General features: G+C 40.1%; 1 protein-coding gene across 1 annotated transcript in view; it reads left to right on the top strand.

Moving 5' to 3' along the window:
- ASB15 (ankyrin repeat and SOCS box containing 15) overlaps positions 1-21,797 on the top strand; it is a 35,101-nt gene extending 13,304 nt beyond the window's left edge. The window contains exons 5-10 of the mRNA XM_073331705.1: positions 132-290; positions 5,612-5,857; positions 15,828-15,999; positions 16,516-17,086; positions 18,968-19,121; positions 21,625-21,797. Of these exons, the coding sequence (XP_073187806.1) occupies positions 132-290; positions 5,612-5,857; positions 15,828-15,999; positions 16,516-17,086; positions 18,968-19,121; positions 21,625-21,797 (1,475 nt within the window). The remainder of the gene's footprint in view (positions 1-131; positions 291-5,611; positions 5,858-15,827; positions 16,000-16,515; positions 17,087-18,967; positions 19,122-21,624) is intronic.
- Positions 21,798-25,766: the final 3,969 nt, after the last annotated feature.

The raw sequence follows: 25,766 nt of genomic DNA on the forward strand, positions 1-25,766 counted from the left end.
CTAGTAAGTCAAAGTTGAAAATAGTTGTAAATTCATTTTCATGCAGATATTTATCAACATGGCATTTATGTTATGTCCTAGATGCCTGTCATTTTAATTTTGTGTTTTGTTTTCTACTTTCTGACCTCTAGCATCTTATAAATCAATGTGGGAATACAAAACATGTGATGGAGAAACACCGTTAACTTTGGCAGCAAAAGCTGGTTTTGTGGAAAATGTAAGAACGTTATTGGAAAAGGGTGTTTGGCCTAATACCACAAACAATAAAGGAGAAACTCCTCTTCTCATTGGTAATTGCTTCCTTTCTATGAATTAAGCCAACGTGAATAGCAGAGTTTTCAGTGTTCTAAACTATTCTATCCAGTTCCTGCATTCCCCAAAGCCAACCATAACAAGGGGATCTGGGGCCTGCTCCTGCAAACGCTTGTTCATGTGACTAGTCCTTACTCACTTGACTATCCCAATTGGCTAAAATTCTTAGTTGCTGTTCAGTTTTTAGAAGGAAAATAAAAGTGGATTATACTGCCACCAAATAACGTTAATTTTGCTTGAGTAAGTTTTCAGGTTAATTGTTGACTTTCTGGTCCCTATGGGTATGTCTACACTGCAGTGTAATCCCAGCATTTGAACTCAAGTTCAAGTCTAACGCCCCTTCCATCTACACACAAATTGTGCTAATACAGGGCTCAGACTCAGGGTCCCAGGACCCCACAGGGGTGGAGGGTCTGAGCCTGAGTCAAGCTGGGATTCCCTGTTGCTTTGCAATGTAGATGTTGCCCCACTGGATTCATGCTCTGGGAGTCTGCAAAAAGTATTTCACAATCCCACAAGCCAACTTTCTTTGTCCTCTAGACAGACAAGTTTGATGAACAGTCAAGTTTTCCCATGCTTGGACCACGAACAAAGGGTTACAGGGGCCACATTTTGAGAGGGTGCTTGGAAGTCTGGGGTATGGATGGTAGGATTTAGCCCTGCATAATGTAGTGTAGAAACTGAAGCCCCAGATTGGGACCCAGGGTTCAATTCCTAACCTGGGATTACAAATGACTACAGGCACTCAAGCCTTAGGTTAACAAATCCGGATTTGCTAACTCAAATTCTACTAATCCTGCAGTGTAGACATAGGAGTCTGATCCCTCACTCTTGAAATCTGTGAGAGCTTTGCTGTTGACTGAAGTGGGTGCAGGAGGAGACCCTGCATGATGTTATAGGGGCATGTTTCAGAAGTGGTCATGTTAAATTAATTACTGTGGGAAGAAACCTATGTCCTTAGAGTTAAACATCAGACAAAAGGTAGGTGAAAATAAATGAAAAATATATTCTTACCTTTCACCAAGAGACTGCCAAGGCATCTTGGGGAATTTCTACTCATGCTGTATGAGCAACTGAGGGGTTAAATTTACTAACACTGAGTTTGTGCTGAACATTTTAAAAGCACCTTTCTATAATAGAGATGAGAGATTTATATCTCAGAGAGGCAACATTTGTCTCCCTGCATAAAGTATTTTCTATTCTTTGTTTCACAAGAATTACAAAAGTAACCTTTATAGTTTTTCCATCTATTCTCCTGAGAGAAAACTAGGTATGGACCCCAAACTTTGAATAGATGGTATTCCAATATTCCATCTTTTCTCTTTCTCTCCTGCTACTGCTTCAGCAAATCAGAGCATTTTGTCAGACTGATTCTAGCACCAAACTCCCACCTATGAGTCACAACACACACTCAGTTGGGTGGGCTCGCTGGCTTACAGCTCCAGAGTGAATCTGAGATGCAATCAGACTCTGATCAAATGATTTCTGTAATGTGCATCCCAAGTTGCCTTGAAGATTTGGGGCAGACATCACAAATTCTAATGCACCTAGGAGAACATTCTTATACTGATTGCAAGGACTTGACCAAAAGATGGATTTGCTTTCTGCAACTAGTATGTTGTTTAACAGAACACAGAGGTTGTCCCACATTTAAAAAAAAGTTACACCTGGAAGTTCTACTGCTTTGTTTTTCTGGAGAAATATTTTAAACCACGTTTTATTTTTGTTGTTACATGTGATTACATAGAACTTTTCTTTTTAAATTTTTTATAGGAATTTAGTGCATATGAAAGATGCAGGGTTGATGTTCCTGGAAACTAAGTTCCTCTCCTTATGTACAGACTAGACACCGCACAGGCAGTAGCAGCTGAAGTTTTTTTTTCCTACACTGCCTTGCCAATGTGCCTTATCCCTGAAACAGAGGGACAAACATCTGTAGGTGGAAGCAGAGAGTTCATTTTCTGTATGTGTTTAGTTACCCAAAGTCCTTTGAAGTCAACGGAAAGACTCCCATTGACTTCACTGGGCTTTAGATCAGGCCTCAGGAGCAAGATTTTTAAAGGTATTTAGGTGCCTAGAGATGCAGATAGGCACCTAATGGGATTTTCAAAAGCACCTGATGTCATTCTGTGTGACAATCTACACATTAAAATGCTATTATGGGGATCTCCGCTCACCACATGTGAGGCCTCCTGGTGGCCACTCTGGGGATTAGCTCTTCCAGCCCAATGTCCTTGCGGTTCCTTAGCTCCTTGTCTCTCTCAGTCTGCAAACCCTCTCTTGCTCCAGGAGTAGCAGCTTCCTCTTTGTGACTCTGCCCTCCAGCCAGGTCACTATAGTGTTTCCCCTTCCAGGAATATTGGAATATCAATACCTTGCTCACCATCCCAGGCAATCCTTAAATCCACTGCCCTGGATGGGCCACTCACTCAGTGAATCAAACACGTGGCCTCAGAAAGCCTCCAAGTTCACTGCCCAAATTGTGCCACTCACTCAGTAGCTGGGAGGGGAACCTAGGTCCACCCTCTACTCTGGATTCCAGTCCAGGGCCCTATCTCCAGCAGCAAAGATCCAGACAACCACATTGTCCTGTCACTTGGAAGGCTTCCTACCTCATCTTCTCCACCCCTCTAGCCAAATCTTTTCCTCTGGGACTACTAGACAAATCTTTCCTCTGGGGGGTCTAAATCAGTGTCTCTCCCTTATCCCAAGGAGAGAGCCTGCAGCCCTCTCCCCCCCCCCCCCCCCGCCCTCTTTTTGCTACCAGCTCCCTGGTTTTATAGAAACCCCACCTGTTCCTGCACAGGTGAACTTCCCTTAATTAGGGCTTGCCTCTCATATTGCCTAAATATTCCCCAGTTTGCAGTCTTATAAGTTAATTGGCCCATGTGGCCTAAATTGACCCCTTCAGAACTAATATGGGGGAGTATACCCCATCAGAGGTGCCTAATTACCTTTAAAAATCTGGCCTCATGTGACCACTCAAGGCACAAGTAATGGTCAGTAGTTCAAGTGAAGGTTTAACTAAAGGCTACACAACTTTTAATGAAATCTTGGATGTTTTACAAATAATTGTTTATGACTGTGTGTGGCCTACTGGAGAATATATAGATAATGGAATTTTATTATTGTTACCGGCTGACTTTGTCAGTAGTAATTGGGTATTTTCACTTTCAGAAAGAATTTGTGGAAAATGGCATGCAACTAAATTACTAAGTAATAACTCAGTTCAAAGCAGGATTATTCTTTTGGAAAGTTTTCTGCTGATATATTTAAATGAGCTTTACCCTATATTAGTAATTTAAATGCACCAGCTTCCAGCTCTTGTTGAAAATGAAAGTACTCAAGGTCTTAGGAAGAAAATCAATCTGTAAAATTAATACAGTTCCCACATCATACATACCAAAATACAATGATCAGACTTATTAAAACATTACCTTTGATGGGTACTAACTTTTATCAATTTTAATCACAAAGAATACCCAATGAAGCAATTAATGTATTAAAATTTTAAGGCCTGAGCCACAAAGGGATCTGTAAAAGTTTCTTTAGATTTATTGCTTTATATTTCTCCAGTTCTTTCCAGTAATTGCAAATCCATAGAACTGTTAAGATAAGATTATTAGCCATTGCTGTCTGATGAATACCAGGAAGAGTAAACTCCTACTAGAATTGAAGGAAAAGGATTTTTTTTCTTCCCCACTAAATTTTCTCTCCTGGATATTTCTGTTTATGATTTCCTGATAAGTCGAGTTTTTTGCCCATGTAGTTTTCTTACTAAGAGGCTGTTGTCATTTGGAATTGAGCCAGTGGGAGTGGAGGGTGCTCTGCACCTTACAGTTCAATCCTAGTCACACTGAAATTAGTGAGAGCATCATCAAGCACATACCACTCAATATAAATTGCAATTGACAAATGCTTTTAATTTAACTTAATTACTCCTGCATTAACTCTACAGGCGAGCTGTAGATTAGAGGACTCTTTAGTTGGGTACATAAAACTCCATTGAAGTCAAAGTAACTATGAATAGCATTATCACACAACAGAGATCAGCTGAAACTAAGTAATCAAAAAGAATGTTTTTTGAGGGGGAAGCTTGTATATTTATTCAAACATTTATGATGGGTTATTACTGCTGAAGCCTTGAAGTTTCACAGAATATTGAATATTTGTCCAAAAATTCTGGGTCAGATCATGCTATCCATTGAAAGAAAAAATCTCATTGAAATCAATGGAAGTGCCATTATAGGTTAAAGATATACTACCAAACTCATACAGAATGTGTAAGTCAAAACAAGGCACAAAAGACTATAGAACCAGATGAAAATAAAGGTAGAAATATTACCGTTGAATGTTAAAATCTGACCTGGGTTGATCTGGGTAGAAAAATGTTCATGAACAGAAAACTATCCCCTGGACAGGTAACTTGTTGTAGTCTTGAGCTGCATAGTTATCCATGAAAATTTCACAGTTGGATCCTCAAAAGGGCAGAATTTGGCCTTTAAGTGTAACATATGTCAGTGATATCTTGGCTAGCAACAACGAGTGAACATCAGTTTAGGCATTAGAATTAGAAGCTGACTTAATAAGTGCGATACAGCTGGAACACGGGGAGAACATTGAAGAGTTTGCTGTAGCATGAAAAGTAAAGGGCTGTATTCATGACAAAAGGTGGTGCAGGTTATACATTGGATCCAAGTTGGAAATAAGAATGGGTGTTCATGTTAAGTAGCAAATTTATATCAACATAGTGTTCAGTGGAAGGCCAATCTTACAAGCCTGGCATATGTGGAACACTGATAGAAATCTTTGGGAGAGCCACACATGAAGAACAAAGCCCTGAGAATGTACCTTACTTGCCAAGAGGGAAGGAAAAGTGGTATGGCTGCAACAGCAACTAACTGGATGGAGTGAAATAAAGTAGTACCCTTCTGTTTTTGCTTTTACCCTTTTGTTTGTTGCTTTTCTTGCAATACTCCTGCTTCTGTAGCCTCAGAACATAAATTTTGCATACACACTGAATGTCAATCTGTGCTGGTTGCACTATTTTACCATTTGCATCCAAGTACAATGATTGCCTGACCAGCTTACACCCAGCATGTAACTTATACTACCCTTTACTTGCCAGTGTATTTGGTCCACAGACTCCCAGGACAGAGGTCTGAATTTGGCCCACATGGATGACCTGCTTTATTTTCTCCAAACACTGAAAAAAATGTAAGCCTCACAATTCATCTTTCAGCATGTGTAACGAGATCCCTTTTGGCGTCTTTTTTTCTTCTGTTTCCATATTTTCAAGCTGTGAGACAGGGCTCTTATGAAATGGTATTGACTCTGATTAAATACAACTGTCGTATCCACCAGCCATGTGTAAAACGTTGGTCAGCAATGCATGAAGCTGCAAAACAAGGCTGCAAGGAGATTGTTTCTCTGCTTCTGAAGAATGGAGGAAATGTGCACCTGAAAGATGGTTATGGGGTAACACCATTAGGAGTTGCTGCTGAATATGGACACTGTGATGTGCTGGAGCATCTTATTCATAAAGGTATGTAGGCAGGTAAAGATTTGTGCTTCAGCAACTGCATACATATTGTCTAGTTACCAGGGCATATATGAGATCACATATATTTGATCACATTAAAAGGAAGGTAAGTGTCACTGATCTTACACTGTATTTAAATAAATAAATATTGAAGATCACAGTGAGCTAGAGAGCAACTTTGGTCTAAAATAATCTATTTTAATTTTAGCTTGTTTGGGGTGCTCCATTTGATTTTCTCTTTTTTCGTCTTGGTTCCAAGCATAACTCATTGCTGGGGTTATTTATTGTGTGATCACGGGGGAGACAGGAAGGGCATGTCCACACTGCAATAAAAATCCCACGGCAGCGAGTCTCAGAGCCTGGGTCATCTTACTCGGGCTTACACTACAGGGCTAAAAATAGCAGTGTAAATGTTTGGGCTTGGGCTGGAGCCCAGCTCTGAAACCCAGCAAAAGGCGAGGGTCTCAGAGCCCAAATGTCTACACTGCTATTTTTAGCCCTGGAGCGCAAGCCCAAGACAGTTGACCCAGGCTCTGAGGCTCACTGCTGCAGATTTCTTATTGCAGTGTAGACATACCCCAAGAGGCAACTGATAACCAGAAAATGATTTTAAAGCTATTCCATGACTTTCCATGAGTGGAAACCAATGCTTGACACCATAGAAAGTCAGGAATGCTGGATTTCAATGGGTAGATAGCATTAATTTCTAGCCTCAGTAAACTGTGAGTCTTTCAAGTGTGTTGCTTCGCCCCTCTTTCTGAAGCCGCAATCTCTCCCTCCTCTTTCTGTCACATCATTTAAGATCTCTGTATTTGTTTCCCTATCTTTTAAACAGGGACAATGTTCCTTTAAGATCTATGGGTGAAAGTGCTATAAAAGTGCTAAACACTATTGTTAATTTGTATTCTAGTGCCATAGTATGGGAAATGTTTTACAGACAGGTGTGAAGACAACATACTTACCCTGAAGCACTCACAATCTAAATGGATAGCTTTCCAGTGAAAGATCAGGGATGTGACTAAAAGAGGTGTGCTTGTACAATGAAATTGAACAGGCACATCGTTAGTTCCACAATTTTTGTTTGAATAGTTTGAAAAATGTGTCACGTTTTCTGTTCAGTCACCTGGCCAGTTAACACACAAGAAAGACTAAAGGACAGGTCTACACTAAAATGTTATGTCAGGGGTGCCGAACCTACGGCCCGCGGGCCGTACATGGCCTACTAGAGTATTTAATAAGGCCCGATGCCTGCTTCAACACAATATACTAATGGCCAATTCGTTAGCGTTTTGTCATCATGTTGACATCATTTTAGTTTACACGTGTGTAAATAGACAATACTGAACATAGAAACAACCTATCTAAATACCTGTGGAACAAGCTGAACTTAAAATATAAATCAATACAGGTGACATTAAATCTTATTAAAACATGTAGAATCTGCTTGGCCCACACGAGGTTGTGCTTAGGTTTATAGTGGCCCTCCTGTGTAATAAGGTTGAGCACCACTGAGCGAGGTCAATTCAGCAACGTTACTCAGGGGTATGAAAAATCCTGAGTGAGGTAATTAAACTGACGTAAGCCAGTGTAAATGATATTAGGTCAGTGGAAGAATTCTTTCACCTCTGCCTCTCGGGGAGGTGAATTAACTACAGGAAAGGGAGAACCACTCCTGTCACTGTAGTGAGTGTCTGCTCTACACTGAAGCGCTATAATGCTGTAGCTGCACCACTGTAGTGGTTTAAGTGTAGACATAACCTAATTTTTCCCAATTTCCACCTCCGCTATCCCTTTATATTGAGCTGTAAATCAGTGACTTTAAATGTAAATGTGTAAATCAGTGTAAATCAGTGACTTTTTCAAATCACCCTTGGACTTTGGGTTAAAAGCATGAAACGTAATGTGGTAATACAATGGTACATGCTGATCTCTTTTCCAATAGGAAATCCCTAATAGAACGTTCCTGCTGGCAACAAAAGGAACTAATCTTCACTGTCCATAATGTCAGTCTAAAATCCATCTTTTTTATACTTGTATATTTCTAATGTCACTTATTTTCTTTTAAAAAACCGAGCATATTAGGAGTGTCTAGAATATAGTATTCAAACGCATCTACATATATCCTCCTTTACACATAGGCATAGTTCGATCACAGATAAATATGCTGTAAATGCTAGGAGAGATAACAGTTGAAAGTGTATCCCAGAAACAAAAAAGAATTATATGACATCCATGAGTGTTTTATAGAGGTACTTTTCTACCAACACCGAGCAATTTTCACCTGTGCACAGCAGCAATATACTTGCATACTCAGGTGTTCATTTATTACTTATATTAAGCTATATTTAATATTTTAAGCTTCATACTATCTAGTTTCCCAATACCAACATAACAGAGTGCTGTTGTAATGTGTTTAAGGTTTCTGTTAGAGTTCATATCATTGTCAGAATTCCATGTTTATAGCAATGATTGAAGTTTGTTAGTTGCAGACTTAAAGAACAGTCTTTTACAGTTATTGCTCTGGCATGCAATTAAATTACTGATCTACATAGCAGCTTCCATCAGGGCTTTACAGTTCAGTTACAGTTCAGTACATTTAGCATTGGCTTTATGTTATTTACACTGCTCTCTGCAAGCTGTTTCATGCGTAGAGTGTATCAATTTGTAGCACACATTAATTCCTAGCTGTACTTAGAAATTATATAGCACTTTATATTTTCAAAGCACTGTACAAATATATCCCAAACTTGGCACTCCACAGTGCCTTTCATCCTGACTTCTTCTCTCTCTTTTCAGAGTCCCTATCATCTGAATGGGTAGTGTCAACCCTTCCATATGGTCCTGAAATATGTCCACTTTGGCAGGCAGCATGCATAATGTAGTGTATTAGTGCAGTATTGGAATTATTCTCCAAAGTGCTTGACTATTTATTTTACACTTATATAGTGCTTTATAGCAGTGTTTCTCAAACTTGGGATGCCGCTTGTTCAGGGAAAGCCCCTGGCAGGCCGGGCCGCTTTGTTTACCTGCCGTGTCCGCAGGTTCAGCCGATCATGGCTCCCACTGGCTGCGGTTCGCTGTGCCCGGCCAATGGGGGGGCTGCAGGAAGTGGCGCGGGCCGAGGGACATACTGGCCACCATTTCCCGCAGCCCCCATTGACCGGGCACAGCGAACCGCAGTCAGTGGGAGCCGCGATTGGCTGAACCTGCAGACGTGGCAGGTAAACAAACCAGCCTGGGCCACCAGTGACTTGTCTCAAGGGTTGGGAAACACTGCTTTATAGTATCGAAGCACTGAACAGACATCCTTATCACATGCCTGTGAGGTAAGTAGGTAAATATGACCTCATTTTATAGGTGTGGTAATAGACACAAGGGTGAGACAATAGCAGAATATAGATTAGAACTCAGGAGCTGCTTGCTTCCATCCCTAAAATCAGTCCACTAAATCACACTGCTCTACAAAATTGGCTGTTGCTTGGGTTCATTCACAGACTTCAGCTGTTTTGGTCAGAAGGAATTAAACTTTGTCTTTAAAGGATTGAGCCATACAAACTGTGGAGAACTAGGAAATATTTGTATTTTCTATAAATATCATATGCCCTTCAGTGTACCTGGGTGATATTGCCCTCCCTGAATACACAGAGTTAGATGAAAAGGGATTGGTTACAAAACTAGGTGGGAAGGATAAAACAATGGATAAGGATAAGGAGCTTCCTCTCAAACACAATAGCCAGGTTTATAGCTATGAAGAGGGATAAAATAAATAATAAATTTGTTCTGGAGAAGCTCCTGATGTGTCACTGCACACTGCCACTGACTGAAGTCTCCCTGAGGGAAACTTGTGCAGGTGCCAAGCCAACTTGGCCTCCTAAGTTATATGGTTGGTAACCAGACGGGTGTAACATAAGCTCCCAGGGTCTGGGAGGCCTACCTCGTGGGTGGATCAGGACCTGGCCTGGTGGCTGTGGTGGCAGTTCAAGTAATGATAAGCATCCAGGGATCAGGCACTGAATCCAGGGTGAAGCAGGAATCAGGGGCCAAGCTGAAGGTCAGAACTGAAGTCAGAAGTCAAAGTCTAAGCCAGTGGGTAAGCCAGAGTCATAGGCAGTGGCGTCACCAGGAGTTGGAGCTAGGAGTCAGAAACCAGAATGGAGAAGGGAAGCTGGGGCTGGGGCAAGAAGCCAAAGTGAGCTCAGTGTAAGCACTGCTACAGGCATGGTTCACATTGAACAGCTGCTGTACTGGTGCTGCTGCAAGGCTCAAGTAGCAAGCTGCTGGCTCCCCTGCCCAATCAGGACGCACAACCATTAGGAGGGGGCTCCTTGGGCCTAGCTGAGCTTGCTGGGTTGCCTAGTGACCAGGCTGGGAGCCAGCTGCACCCCCAACATGTAACTCAGAGACCCAGTCAGGGAACGGTTGGTCCACAGGCACTTTTCCAAAAGAGATGTGGAGGCACAGGCCTGTCACTTGAGAAGAGTGTACTCAGGGGACTGGTAGAGGGTCTTAGCAAGGCAGTTTACCAGGACCCATGACACGGACAATCAGGAATATAGTCTGATGTTGAGGCCAACACGGCAGATACATCTCTTACCATTGGGAATGTATGTTTCGATGCCATTTGCTTACATCTTGTAGCCAAAACGAGATGGGAAAGGCACAGAAAATGGGTAAGGCCTTTGTAGTCAGTGCACCTTGTTATTAACTATTAATTGTTATTATTATTATTATTTGCAATTTCATGTACTGCAGACCACCCAAAGTATTTCCCAATATTCAACCATATTTCCATTGTTTGAATATTTTCTAGTTGTTAGATCCATATCATCCATGCCTGTTGTGCTCCCCTTGATTCCATGAAAGCCATGCTGAGTGGTATCTTCATGCTTATCGTGTGCAGCAATTTACATATCAGTGTTCTCTGGCTGCACTGCTATGTGTGGCTTGTGCCCTTCCCCCTGGTGAGCCAAGCACCTGTTCCCCAAATATACAGCACAACTCTTCACTTGGCTCCTCTGCTCTATTAGAAGAAACAGTTGTTTTATTCTGATCTACATCCTGGTAGACTTTCCTGTTCCCAGGAAGATTGCCAATTACAGGCTCGCATCTCTTCTCCCATGCAATTTTTTTCAGCAGACTTGATCAACAGACATCTCAGACAACATACAGCCTTTCCATTGTCTCCAGCTGCCCTGAGATTATGTTAAAATCTTGAAATGCCTTTGCTTATCCTGGCAACAGAATTTAAACTATGGCAGCATCATACAGTTCTTTTGTCTTTTGGAACTCTTAGTACTAAAGGTGGTCTGATTTTGTGCTCTCTTATTTCAGCAAACTGACAGTTAAAGCCATGGCAGGCTCTCATTTTTTTAAGCTAAGAGTTGTATGCTGTGGACAAGTATGAGAATAATGTAGTCATTTTTTAGTACTGTAAGGTGTGCTTTGAAATAATCTTTGCTACATGTTTGTATAGCACCATTGAGGGAAATGCTATACAAACACATATATAGACATGTAAAACTAACAAACTAAATAAACTAGGCAAACAGAAAGTAAGGAAAATGTCAGATGTACATGTCTTAAGTTGCGTTCTATCAATATATTTACCCACAACCTTCCTCCTTTACTGCTGACCCTGTGCTTCAGTCCTTCTACACTACCATTGCCGATCACTGTCCTGTTTAAATGTCTTTCCACATATTCAAGCAAATACCAGTGCCTGACCTTCTTTTGTAAAAGAAAATTAATTGCATACTTTTTGCTTATTCACATTAATGTGCTTTTTCCCTTAGTGCAGAAGGTTGCCTTTTCAAACTATTGAATGAGTCTTTTTTGACATATTTCAGGCCTTGTAAATATCCAGCACCTAAATACCACCAGGATTCTCAGTGAATCCCACTGTATTTGTATTAATCAAAGCATTAACATGCTGGTGTGCTTTGTCTAATGTCCAACAAACTCCAAAGCAGAATAGTTGATACATCACTGGGGGGATTCTGTGTGTAAGGAACACATGTAGCGAGTGTAGAATGAGAGCCATCAGAGTTAGTTTATTTGGTCCAGCACAAATACCCTATACCAGTGACTCAATAGGTAGATTAATACTGGATAAGCAAATAAGAGAAAACTGTGTAGTATATACTTATATTTTTAATTCCATCCATAGCCACTAGGATGCGCTGCCGCAATTGTTCCATATTGCAAAGTAGCCTGCCTATAACTATGCCAAATCTCAAGCTTTTAACTCAGATTACAAGGTTTATGACTGAACAGACAGAGAATGGGAAAACATGACCCTCACTCTTTGGTTTATGGAACCAAAGCACTTTAGGGATTATCTCAATTCATATAAGACTCTTAAAAGCTAAAGTTAACATTGAAATCTTTACCTCAGAAGATGTAACTGCAAAAAAGAAAAAAAAATTATTTCCAGCTACCTTGCTGGGCCCTGCTTCCAAGTCTCAGAAGGGAATATTTACTGTAGAACCTCAGAGTTACAATATTTACCGTAGAGTTACGAGTTACAAACTGACCAGTCAACCACACACCTCATTTAGAACTGGAAACACACAATCAGGCACAGCAGAGACAAAAACAAAACAAAACAAACACACTGTACTGTACTGTGTTAAACATAAACCACTAAAAAAATAAAGGGAAAACACCATTTTGCATAGTAAAGTTTCAAAGCTGTATTAAGTCAATGTTCATCTGTAAACTTTTGAAAGAACCACTATAACATTTTGTTCAGCGTTACGAACATTTCAGAGTTACAAACAACCTCCATTCGCAAGGTGTTTGTAACTCTGAGGTTTTACTGTAACTGAACATGTTTTTTTCCCAAGATTGGATTTTTTGTGGAGGAAGGGAATGTCACATGGGAATGTTTTTGTTCCACTGGAAGAAAACAAAAGGTTTACAATGATGTAATATATATATGTTAGAAGTGACAAGATTGGACTACTCCTCCTACACCAATTTTTTTTTAAAGTAGCAACATGCAGATCTGAGATTAAGCATGTTTGAAAGGATTTCAGAATACTGCAAATCCTCAATTAAGAATCTCAACTCAAAGCAAATGTCACTCAAGTGATTTCTCTCCATTTTCCCAATATATATCTGTTTGTATCTATGATGGCTGAATTTTACATTTAATTTTTAAACTGGTTACTATAAACTTTTCTGTTCTTTTCTTAGAGGTACAATTTTAATAACTGAACATGAAGAGAAAAGAAATTCAGGATATTTTAAAGACAAGATATATCTTCCAAGTTCCTTTGGACTTAACTATTACCTTTATGAAAAGGAGTACTTGTGGCACCTTAGAGACTAACCAATTTATTTGAGCATAAGCTTTCGTGAGCTACAGCTCACTTCATCGGATGTATACTGTGGAAAGTTTAGAAGATCTTATTATATACACACAAAGCATGAAAAAAATACCTCCTCCCACCCCACTCTCCTGCTGGTAATAGCTTATCTAAAGTGACCACTCTCCTTACAATGTGTATGATAATCAAGGTGGGACATTTCCAACACAAATCCAGGTTTTCTCAACCCCCCCCCTCCCCACACACACACACAAACTCACTCTCCTGCTGTAATAGCTTATCCAAAGTGACCACTCTCCTTACATTGTGTATGATAATCAAGGTGGGCCATTTCCAGCACAAATCCAGGGTTTAACAAGAACGTCTGGGGGGGGGGGGGTAGGAAAAAACAAGGGGAAATAGGCTACCTTGCATAATGACTAAGCCACTCCCAGTCTCTATTCAAGCCTAAGTTAATTGTATCCAATTTGCAAATGAATTTCAATTCAGCAGTTTCTCGCTGGAGTCTGGATTTGAAGTTTTTTGTTGTAAAATAGCGACTTTCATGTCTGTAATCGCGTGACCAGAGAGATTGAAGTGTTCTCCGACTGGTTTATGAATGTTATAATTCTTGACATCTGATTTGTGTCCATTTACTCTTTTACGTAGAGACTGTCCAGTTTGACCAATGTACATGGCAGAGGGGCATTGCTGGCACATGATGGCATATATCACATTGGTGGATGTGCAGGTGAACGAGCCTCTGATAGTGTGGCTGATGTTATTAGGCCCTATGATGGTGTCCCCTGAATAGATATGTGGGCACAGTTGGCAACGGGCTTTGTTGCAAGGATAGGTTCCTGGGTTAGTGGTTCTGTTGTGTGGTATGTGGTTGCTGGTGAGTATTTGCTTCAGGTTGGGGGGCTGTCTGTAGGCAAGGACTGGCCTGTCTCCCAAGATTTGTGAGAGTGTTGGGTCATCCTTCAGGATAGGTTGTAGATCCTTAATAATGTGTTGGAGGGGTTTTAGTTGGGGGCTGAAAGTGACGGCTAGTGGCGTTCTATTATTTTCTTTGTTAGGCCTGTCCTGTAGTAGGTGACTTCTGGGAACTCTTCTGGCTCTATCAATCTGTTTCTTCACTTCCGCAGGTGGGTATTGTAGTTGTAAGAATGCTTGATAGAGATCTTGTAGGTGTCTGTCTCTGTCTGAGGGGTTGGAGCAAATGCGGTTGTATCGCAGAGCTTGGCTGTAGACGATGGATCGTGTGGTGTGGTCAGGGTGAAAGCTGGAGGCATGTAGGTAGGAATAGCGGTCAGTAGGTTTCTGGTATAGGGTGGTGTTTATGTGACCATCGTTTATTAGCACTGTAGCGTCCAGGAAGTGGATCTCTTGTGTGGACTGGACCAGGCTGAGGTTGATGGTGGGATAGAAATTGTTGAAATCATGGTGGAATTCTACAACCTATCCTGAAGGATGACACAACACTCTCACAAATCTTGGGAGACAGGCCAGTCCTTGCCTACAGACAGTCCCCCAACCTGAAGCAAATACTCACCAGCAACCACATACCACACAACAGAACCACTAACCCAGGAACCTATCCTTGCAACAAAGCCCGTTGCCAACTGTGCCCACATATCTATTCAGGGGACACCATCACAGGGCCTAACAACATCGGCCAAACTATCAGAGGCTCGTTCACCTGCACATCCACCAATGTGATATATGCGATCATGTGCCAGCAATGCCCCTCTGCCATGTACATTGGTCAAACTGGACAGTCTCTACGTAAAAGAGTAAATGGACACAAATCAGATGTCAAGAATTATAACATTCATAAACCAGTCGGAGAACACTTCAATCTCTCTGGTCACGCGATTACAGACATGAAAGTCACTATTTTACAACAAAAAAACTTCAAATCCAGACTCCAGCGAGAAACTGCTGAATTGGAATTCATTTGCAAATTGGATACAATTAACTTAGGCTTGAATAGAGACTGGGAGTGGCTTAGTCATTATGCAAGGTAGCCTATTTCCCCTTGTTTTTTCCTACCCCCACCCCCCCCCAGACGTTCTTGTTAAACCCTGGATTTGTGCTGGAAATGGCCCACCTTGATTAACATACACAATGTAAGGAGAGTGGTCACTTTGGATAAGCTATTACAGCAGGAGAGTGAGTTTGTGGGGCGGGGGGGTGGGTGTGTGTGAGAAAACCTGGATTTGTGTTGTAAATGGCCCACCTTGATTATCATACACACTGTAAGGAGAGTGGTCACTTTAGATAAGCTATTACCAGCAGGAGAGTGAGTTTGTGTGTGTGGTGGGGGGGGGGGGGGGTGTGAGAAAACCTGGATTTGTGCTGGAAATGGCCCAACTTGATTATCATACACATTGTAAGGAGAGTGATCACTTTAGATAAGCTATTACCAGCAGGAGAGTGGGGTGGGAGGAGGTATTTTTTTCATGCTTTGTGTGTATATAATAAGATCTTCTAAACTTTCCACAGTATACATCCGATGAAGTGAGCTATGGCTCACGAAAGCTTATGCTCAAATAAATTGGTTAGTCTCTAAGGTGCCACAAGTACTCCTTTTCTTTTAGCGAATACAGACTAACACGGCTGTTACTCTGAAACCTATTACCTTTATATCCTTCCACCAGGTGGTGATGTTCATGCTTTAGCCGATGATGGTGCATCAGTACTGTTTGAAGCAGCTGGAGGAGGTAATCCAGACTGTATTGCTCTTCTTCTGGAATATGGAGGAAGTGGTAACGTGCCTAATAGGGCAGGACAGCTCCCTATACACAAAGCTGCTTATGAAGGACATTATCTGTGAGTATAACTGTAGGCTTCAAATTCTCCCTTATAATACTGCAACTAGTATTATGTCACATTAAAGGACTGAACTGAAAAATCCAAATTTAAAGATCATTCATATTTGACAAGTACGTACATTAAATTAGTTTTAATTAAATCTTAAATGTGGCTTCAGCATATACTATAGGAAATACAAAACAAAAAACAAAACTTAGCAGAACTAAAAGAAAGTAATTGAGACATTAGGTGCTAATTTACATTTTGTACAACTCCATTTAATTCAAAAAGGTTCCATGTGGTATAAGTCAGGACAGAAATTTATCTGTTGGGGTTGTTCAAGAGTAAACGAGGGCAGAATCTGGCTTCTCGGGTGAAATGTTTAATTGGGTAGTAGAAAGTCACAACTGGATGTGTTTTCATGAGGTTGGGGAAGGGGTTTATGCCCGGGTGGATTTTAGCTGCAGGGTGGGGAAGGAGTTGATGCCTGGGTGGATTTGAGCCAGATGAAAATTTTCTTCATTATCTTTTTAGGTCACTGAAATATCTAATTCCAGTTACATCCAAGATTGCAATCCAGAGAAGTGGGTTAAGCCCCATTCACTCAGCAGCAGATGGTCAGAATGTGCAGTGTCTAGAACTCCTAATTGAAAACGATTTTGATGTCAATACTCTTCTGGCTGAACACATTTCTGAAAACTACGATGATGAAAGGAAAACGGCACTCTATTTTGCTGTTTCTAACAATGACATTCTCTGCACAGAAGTGTTACTCAAAGCTGGTGCAGACCCAAACGAGGATCCTCTAAATTGTCTTCTGGTAGCAGTGAGAGCTGGTAACCATGAAATCGTACGGTTGCTTCTATCCTATGGAGCAAATGTCAATTGCTACTTCATGCTCGTGAATGACACCCATTTCCCCAGTGCCATTCAGTATGCTTTGAATGATGAGGTAATGCTAAGGCTGTTGCTGAATCATGGATATAATGCAGAGAGGTGTTTTGATTGTATGCATGGCAACATCTTTGGAAGTTCTTTTGTGTGGTCACTTCCAGAAGAGGAGGTGTTACCAGGATGGACATCTTGTGTAGTAAAAGATACTCCAGTAAGCATATTCCTCATTTTCGTCTCTTCATTTTTCTCTTCAGTGTAACCTTGCTTTAAATTTATTTCATATTTTAATGCAGAATTAAGATTTCTCGATCTCAACATACTTATTTACACCCCCTCACCAAATAATCTTTGTTCAGTTTTATTCTGGGATAGAGAAAATGATACATATAGAATAGTTTTAATTCTGAAACTGAGTTAGAGGTTGTAGGAAGGAAATATTGACTAGCAATTAAAGGAGGGAGCTGGAAGGCAGGAAAGTGGGTTCTATTCCCAACTCAGCCAATTATTTGCCCATACATTTTGGGTTAAATCACTTAGGACATGATCCTGCAAACTCTTAAGCACGTGATATCTACTTGTATGGTAAACCTATCTAAATCAACAAATTTACTCAGACAAATAAAGTTATACGTATGTGTAAGTGTTTGCAGGATTGAGATGTTGGACCAAATTTATGAAATGTCCATATTTTTGGTGCCCAGCTTGAGATGTCCAGATGTTCAGAGCCAGTGACAATCCCAAACTTTGATTGAAATCAAATGAGAGCTGTGGATGCTCAGCACTTCTAAAAATCAGGACCTGGGTATCCCAATAACTAAGGAACACAAAGTTAGGGGGGAAAATCAAAATTTAGGAATTAACCTGTCTGTACTTCAGTTTCCCCCTATAGATAGAGGGAATAATAATATCTGCCTGTCACAAGGGGGCTGTGAGGCTTTATTAATGCTTGGATAGTGCTTTTTAATCCTCAGATTAAAGTTCCTGTAGTTATGTAAGAGCAAAGCATTACTATAAAGCAGTGTCAGTACAGACGCTCCCCGGGTTACACAAGACCTAACTTACAGAAATCTGCACTTATGGAAAAAGTTCCGTAAGCTAGAAATAGGAGGGGTTTTTGGGGGTGGGAGGGTTGTGTAATGGTCGGGTATACGTTTCTGATTTACGCAAAATTCGAGTTAGCAAGGCGTTCCGGAATGGAACGATTGCATACGTCGGAGAGCGTCTGTACAATTAAACACAGTACTTATGAGATACAATTCTTGGAAAATGTATATCTTTTGTATAAAATGGTGGGTTTAAAAGAAAAAATATAATTGTATTTGATTCCAATCCCTCTTCCACTGAAGTCAATGATGAAACTCCCATTTTCTTCAATGGGAGCAGGATGCCTTTTAGCATTCTGTTAGCAGCAGGCATTCCCACACAATTAGCCTGCACAAGATACTGACAAGTTGTTATTAGTAACACAGGTAACACAAGATACGGTTTGAGGATTTTATACTTTGGATGCTTTACGATCAAAGATTTCGAAGGGTGCCAGTAATTTCATAGGCTCTTTTGAGTCTCCCCCCAAACTCATTTTTCAGGGATATATTCAAGCAAATTTTAGTTCAAAGTATAGATGAAAAAATGTAGAATTAGTAGTAGATAAAAATGATAAAGGCCTAAGAGTTACTGTTCTCCAGGTTTTCCCCTGAGTTTGAGATTATTGTTTGAGCAATAATGCTCAGCATACATGTAATGAAACTGTACTTTTTAGAGAAAGCTGTTTAACCCTATTCCTAAAACCAAAGTGGAATAAAACAATAGAGGAAGTTATCAAGATATTGTCATCTTTGGCATAATGAAAAGTGGCCTTCAGGTTTCTGTTCAAACCATCAGACCAACCAACCAAAGAATCAGACCAACCAACCAAAGAATCAGAAGTTAGCGATGGCTGGAGATAACTTTTTGGTGATCCAATATATCCCCATGGGGTTTAAGTACAAGACTATTTCTTACACCATATTTCTGTAAATAAATTCTTTAAAATTGCATCATTTTGGTATTTCCCTGGGTGAATTTTAAAAGTAATCTGTGTTTTTCCTTTCAGTTCTGTGCCTTTCTTACAGTTCCTTGGTTGAAACATTTAGTTGGACATGTGATTCGCATTTTGATAGACTATATGGATTATGTGCCTTTGTGCTCAAAACTAAAGTGTGTCCTAGAAGCACAGGAAGAATGGCCAGAGGTACGTCAGATATTAGGTAAATGTCTAACATTTGTTTAATTATTTGATCTGGTACTAACGTTTTGTAAAAAATTACTATAATTACCAGACTATATTTAATTCTGATATGTTCTGTTTGAATCACCTGGTCTAAGGGCCAGTTCCTGACACCCTGTCTCAGATTGGGGCAGATCCTCATGTAGAATCAGTCATCAGAGTTCCATTGACATAATTGCAGTAAGATAATTTATACTAGCTAAGGATCTGCTCCACTGAGTAGTAACTTGTTCTGTGGGAAGCCCCATTTATTTCAATTGGAGAGTAAGGTACCCCAGGCAAGTAGTGGTGGCAGAATCTCACCCTACACTGACATATGTATTTCTAACGCACCCATCACTGTGCAATCCTCTGACATGCTGACCCTTTACTGAGGGGCATTTGCCCACGCTTTCATTGTTCTACTCCCTCCCTCACCTAACAGCTCTTCAGAGAGCAACATGAGAAAGAGTGTGGAGCACGTCCACTGTAAAATATTGGCCTTTAGTATGCCATAATGTCCTAAATTTGATTTACACGATGTGCATTATTGGGGTGTCATTTTTAGCATTTTAGTTGAACCTCTCACAGGTTGCTGTGTATATCTGTGTTTTAAAAGGCTTACAAACTAGATGGGACATTCCACCACAATATTAACCCCAGGACCGAGAGGGTTCAGGAGCAGCAGCAATTTGGGAATCCTGGAGACTGGGAGGGGCCTAAAGGCAGTGAGGGGGCACTGGAACTTCATGCAGATTGCTCTGGGTCCATCATTCAAGATCTGCCAAGATCTTAGGAAAGAATCCTCAGGAAGCCCTTTCTAGTTCTGGGTGGAAGGAACCCCGACCCTTTGGAAATCCCACCCTCCTGATAGATCGATCTGGCAGAAACACCATGAGTGACATCCTGGCCCTATTGAAGTCAATGGGAGTTTTGTCATTGACTTCAGTGGGTATGTCTGTATTGCAGCTGGTAGCAGGGATAGACTTGTGCTAGCTGTGCTCTAGCTAGCATAAGTCTGTCTGCCTGAGCTGGGAATCACGCCTCCCAGCTGAAGCATAAACGTACGTAGGATTTCACCTCATAACTATGAATTCACAACGTTTCCTGTCCCTTACATAGGCTATGTAGGGTATATGCTTATGTGTAAGGGACATTTTAGTCCTACATTTTAAAAAATTGCGCAGTTTCATTAGTTTATTAGTAACACAGGCAAGGAATTAATTTATTATATTTATCTCAGTGCCACTTTAAAGCAGCTGCAATTAAATTCTGAAAAGTTTCCATTAGATATGTATAGGAAGATGTCTTATAACAATTTCCTAAGGGTATGTGTACCATGCCTAAATATATATTTATATGCTATATTGCAGTAGAGCTCTTAGTCTATTGCACATCTACATTTATTTTAAAAATATATCTATATGTATGTCCACACAAACTGGCATTGTTTGAAATGAAGATCTGTTTAATACATTTTAATTTATTGAACTATGGAAAATATGTTTGTCTATGTTTATGCTTTTATAAACCTTCACCAAAGCAGTTCTCTTTCTATTAGGGTAATAAATACAAAATTCTGTCTGAATAATGTGGAGATTGTAATATCAAGGGATAAAGGGCAATTTTTTCAGAACTAAAGCTGATGCTGTCTTTATTTTTGCTTTTGTATTTTATATTGGTGAGCAAAATAATTACTTTCTTGGATTTTTGAAAAATCACCCCCCCCCCCCCCCCGAGCACAGCAAGTCTGAGCGCTTTAAAGCGCTATGTAGACAGGCTCAAAGTGCTGGAAGCTGCACGCCCAGCGCTCGGAGCTAATCCTCTCATGGAGGTGGATTACCAGGCGCACGCGGTGTGCAACCACACATGCACTTCAAAGCGCTGCTGCGGGAGCGTACCCGTGGCAGCGCTTTGAAGTTTCCAGTGTAGACATACCCTGAGTCAGTGGGAATTGAAGGTGCTTAGCACCTTTCAGGATTGAGTACACAGATCATGTATTTAGTCACCATTTATTGTGCTAATTGGTGTGTTGATCTAAGCATCCAAATGAAGGGTTTGGATATGCTATTCAGATGCCCACATTTGAGAAATTGAGACCATGGTGTTACCATCATTTTAAAGGAAAAGTGCCGATTATAAGATGTTAGTAGCACATAAAATCACCATTTAGAATTTAGCTAGCATAAACAGGCTTGTCAATTAAAAACAGGGGGAAAAAACACTTAATGAGCATCCAATATGAAAATAACACAGAAGTACACTAAAACTGGCCACTGGATGTCACTGTTGCTCCAGTTAAATTTTATTGGTGGTGCATTTATTTGGGAGTAAATTAAAACTGTATTTTATTAAAAGTAACAGGAACAGGAGAGTCCTCAGCTGGTAGACTTCTGAAGTGAATTTCATTAGAGCACATGTTTTGAGATTCTAAGTCTGAGACACAACTGCCAAATTAATCGCCTGTTTTTTTCCCCTGATGTGTTTCCCTCACTATTTTTCAGAGAATCCTCGTCCATTAAAACATTTGTGCCGCCTCAAAATACGTAAACTGATGGGACTAAGGAGACTATGGAGACAAGCATCAATGGCGAAGCTTCCTCTTCCACCAGTTCTAAAGGACTATATCCTATATAAAGAATATGATCTTTATGGAAAGGGGCTAAATTTAGCCTAAATTTAAAACAGTCATTTAAAACTTGTACATTAATTCTTTAGACTTTTTGGCTAGATTGAGAATTATGTAGTATTGTTATATGTACTCAAAACATTTGATATTTGCTGTAAATAGGCCTTTTATGGGAACCCTTTTTTAAAAAAATGTGGTCTGTAAAACTCAATGTTTTTTTTCTGTTTTTACTTAACATTGTGTCTTGATATTCTAAGAGCATGAAGAAGGAGATGATAGTCATTGTGCAACCCAGAACCTCCTGGATTGGATTTTAGGTGAGTAATATGTACAGTTCAACCTGGTAAAAAAGTGTTTTTGATGTCTACTACGAGCAGAGTTTTCTTAGTGGGTTCTCTCTTGAAGAAGATAAAAGAGATCATGTTTAAAATGCTGATTTATTTTAAAAAGCATATATATGGAAATTAGATGTATGATGAAAACAAAAATGTTCCCTGTTTCATTTGTATGATAACTCTTGACTCAAACCACCTTTCATGTATTTGGCTTGAAAATATAATATTGTACATTTTAAATCGTGGTCCTACTGTTAAGTGCTCCAAAAATAATAAAACAGTTCTCTTTTTTATTTAGATCTAAAGAAGTCAAACACAGCAATCATCCTTTTTATTCATACTGTAAAGCTTTAGGAGAAAGATATTATGGCTTAGCCTTCTATGACTTTGGTATTCTTTGGCAACAATTGTGCATGTCAGTGAAGTTCACTGTTAAGTCGGACAGCCACCCAAAATATTGCAAGCCCAGAGTTGTGCCTTTTGCTCAAAAGCCTCTGGTAGAAACTTATTTGGACTGTTTAGTGAACACTGGAGTCTTGTCACCAGTTTCACACAGTGAGTGGGCTACACCCATTGTGCCAATGACCAAGAAGGATGGCTCAGTCTGAATTTGTGGCGATTTAAAAGTAACATTGAATTCAGTTTTATGTGCAGACCAGTTTGACCACTACCTTGTATTGAAGATTTGTTTGCTAATCTTAGTGGTGGATAGTGTTTCAATCAATTGGATTTGCTCAGTGCATACATACAAAAAGAGATTGATCTGATATCTCATAAATATCTCACGATCAACATGCAAAAAGGCTTATTTTGTTACAACAGGTTGCCTTTTGGAATCACATCGGCACCTGCCCTGTTCCAGAAAGCCATGGATGAGATTGTGAAGGGACTGAATGGAGTTCAAAGTGCTATTTGGATGACATCCTTGTTACAGGAAAGGATCGAGAGGATCATCATCAGAATTTGGATGCTCTTTTAAGGTTTGGAAGACCATGGACTGAGAATACATGGAGACAACTGTGAGTTTTTCACACCTTCAGTTGGATACCCTGGACATGTAATTGATGTCAAAGGCTTAAGGAAATTGCCAGAGAAAGAGAAGGCAGTTCTTCAAGCGCCCCTGCCAGAGAATGTGTCACAGTTACATTCATTCTTAGGACTCCTTAACTCTTATGGTAAATTTCTGACTAATCTGGCAACAATATTGGCCTTACATGATCTGTTACAAGCAAAGAAAAAATGGAAATGGACTGAAGAGTGTGAGCATGCATTTAAATAAGCAAAGAAATTGTTGATGTCAGCAAAAGTTCTTATGGACTTTGAAGTTTTGTTGCCATTGCTACTGGCTTGTGATGTTTCACAGTATGAAGTGGGTGCAATTCTTTCCCACTTTCTTCCTGATGGCATGGAGAAACCAATTGCCTTCACTTCACAAACAACTCATTACATCTGAGAAGAAATATGTGTAAATAGAGCGAGAATTTCTCAGTATTATCTTTAGAATTCAGAAGTTCCATACCTATCTGTATGATAGACCTTTTACCTTGCTGATGGATCAATGGCTGTTACTTTCCATTTTTGGATGGAAAAATGGAATTCTGTCATTAGCTGCTGCTCATATGCAACAATGGGCATTGCTACTTTCAGCTCATTCTTATACTTGTCAATTCAGTAAAGGAACTCAGCATGGCAATGCTGATGGGCTGTGATGACTGCCATGCCATGCCTGCACTGCCGTCAACCCAAAGAAACTTCAGCCAAAGTGTTTTATCTCAATTTGATGGATAGGTTACCCATCATTAGCACAGACATCAACAAAGAAACCACTAAGGATGATGTGCCTTCTCTTATGAAGGAAATGGTACTACAAGGTAGTGTTGGATCAGAAAAATTCCCAGTGTACACAATTCATGTTACATCAGTGTGAATTGTCTGTGAATCATGGTTGCATATACTCAAGAATACAAGTGATCATTCCAAGATCACTCCAATCTCAGGTTTTGGAAGTTCTTCACAAAGAACATTTTGGCATTCTGTGGATGAAGGCCATAGCCCGGAGTCATGTCTGTGGCCAGGGATTGACAAAGATATTGAGAGAAAGACAAAATTCTGTACTATGTGTCAACAAATTCAACATGATCCTGGCCCAGCTTATCTACACCCTTGGTCGTGGCCTCAGACTCCTTAGACATATGTATTCACGTGGACTTTGCCAGACCTTTGGAAGGTTATATGGTTTTGGTTGTAGTCAACACCTATTTGAAATGCCCAGAAATTTTCAGAATGTCTTCTGCTACCGTTATCAAGACCATTAGACATATTCATATCTTGTTTAGCTAATTTGGTTTACTGTTACAGTTGGTGAGTAATAATGGACCTCATTTCTGTTCTGAAAAATTTCAGAGGTTCCTTGCTTCAAATGAAATTCAGCATAAACATTCCATTCCATACCACTCAGCTACAAATGGACTAGCAGAACACTTAAGCATGCCTTAAGAGCCAACTAGTTACTAATCTATTTTGAGTTATCAACAGAAACTGGACAGAAACAGACATTTGTTTTGCTTTTCTGCAGGAACACAACACATGTTACAACCCAGGAGTCACCTGCAACTCTATTCTTGAAGCAGGCTTTGCATACCTGTTGGGACCTGCTCCATCCTGATGTTGTCTCACATATAGCCAAATCCCAAGCTATACAAATTGATTGATGATGTGAGACTCATCATTGCTCTTTTCAAGTAGGATATTTAAAGTAGATTCGCAATTATGACTGTGAAGTGAAATGGGTACTTGGAGATCTTGTAAAATGACCTCTTTTGCACAGGACCTCTTTTGTTCGTGGTAAAACTATCTGATGGTATTTTATGGAAATAACATATGGAGCACTTGTAATCTTGACAAGTACCAGAGTCCAGGGATGTTCCAGTAGGACTTTCTGTTCCTCAGATCAAACTTCCTTCTGTTAGAACTCCTAATTTTGATGACTTGGTGAAAGAAACTTTGGAATCAGATCCAATTGATTTCTTACCTCAGTTGTTCCTGTTGTTCAGGGAACTGCCATACCACCATCACCATGTTATCCCAAGAGAGTGAGAAAACCAGTTGTGTGCCTGAATTTATACATTGTTCAGTTAGTGAGTTGCTATTCCAGGGCAGAATAATCCCTTGCAACTTGAGAGTCTGCAGTAGACCACCCACGACTTTAGTTAGGTTATATAGTTTTTGTTAGCCACGTAAATGACAATGTATATGTATTTGGAATGCTTTTTTAAAGTAGGGTGGAGGAATGTGATGTCCTATCCTTTTAAATGTTTCAGCACTCATCCTTCCTCAGTACAAAGCCTCATTGTCATATTGGTTTCAGTTTTACAGCCAGAAGAACAATAATCTTTCCACAGCAGACAGCTGTGTTTCCATTAGTTCCCTCTAGCTATATCCTTCTCTGCTGGGTCCAAGTATAACAAAACCATTGGAACATCTTCCCAAGGATTATAGTAGATTCTTCAACACTGACAATTTTTAAATAAGGTTGAACTTTTTTTCTGAAAGAGGTACTGTCGTTCAAACAGCAATGAAGTCAGGGAAGTTCTATGGCCTGTGTTCTGTAGGAGGTCAGACTAGATAATCACAGTAGTTCCTTCTGGTTTTATAATCTATGAATTGTTGGCACCCAAGCTCC

The sequence above is a fragment of the Lepidochelys kempii genome, chromosome 1 (assembly GCF_965140285.1).
Source record: "Lepidochelys kempii isolate rLepKem1 chromosome 1, rLepKem1.hap1, whole genome shotgun sequence".
NCBI lineage: Eukaryota > Metazoa > Chordata > Testudines > Cheloniidae > Lepidochelys > Lepidochelys kempii.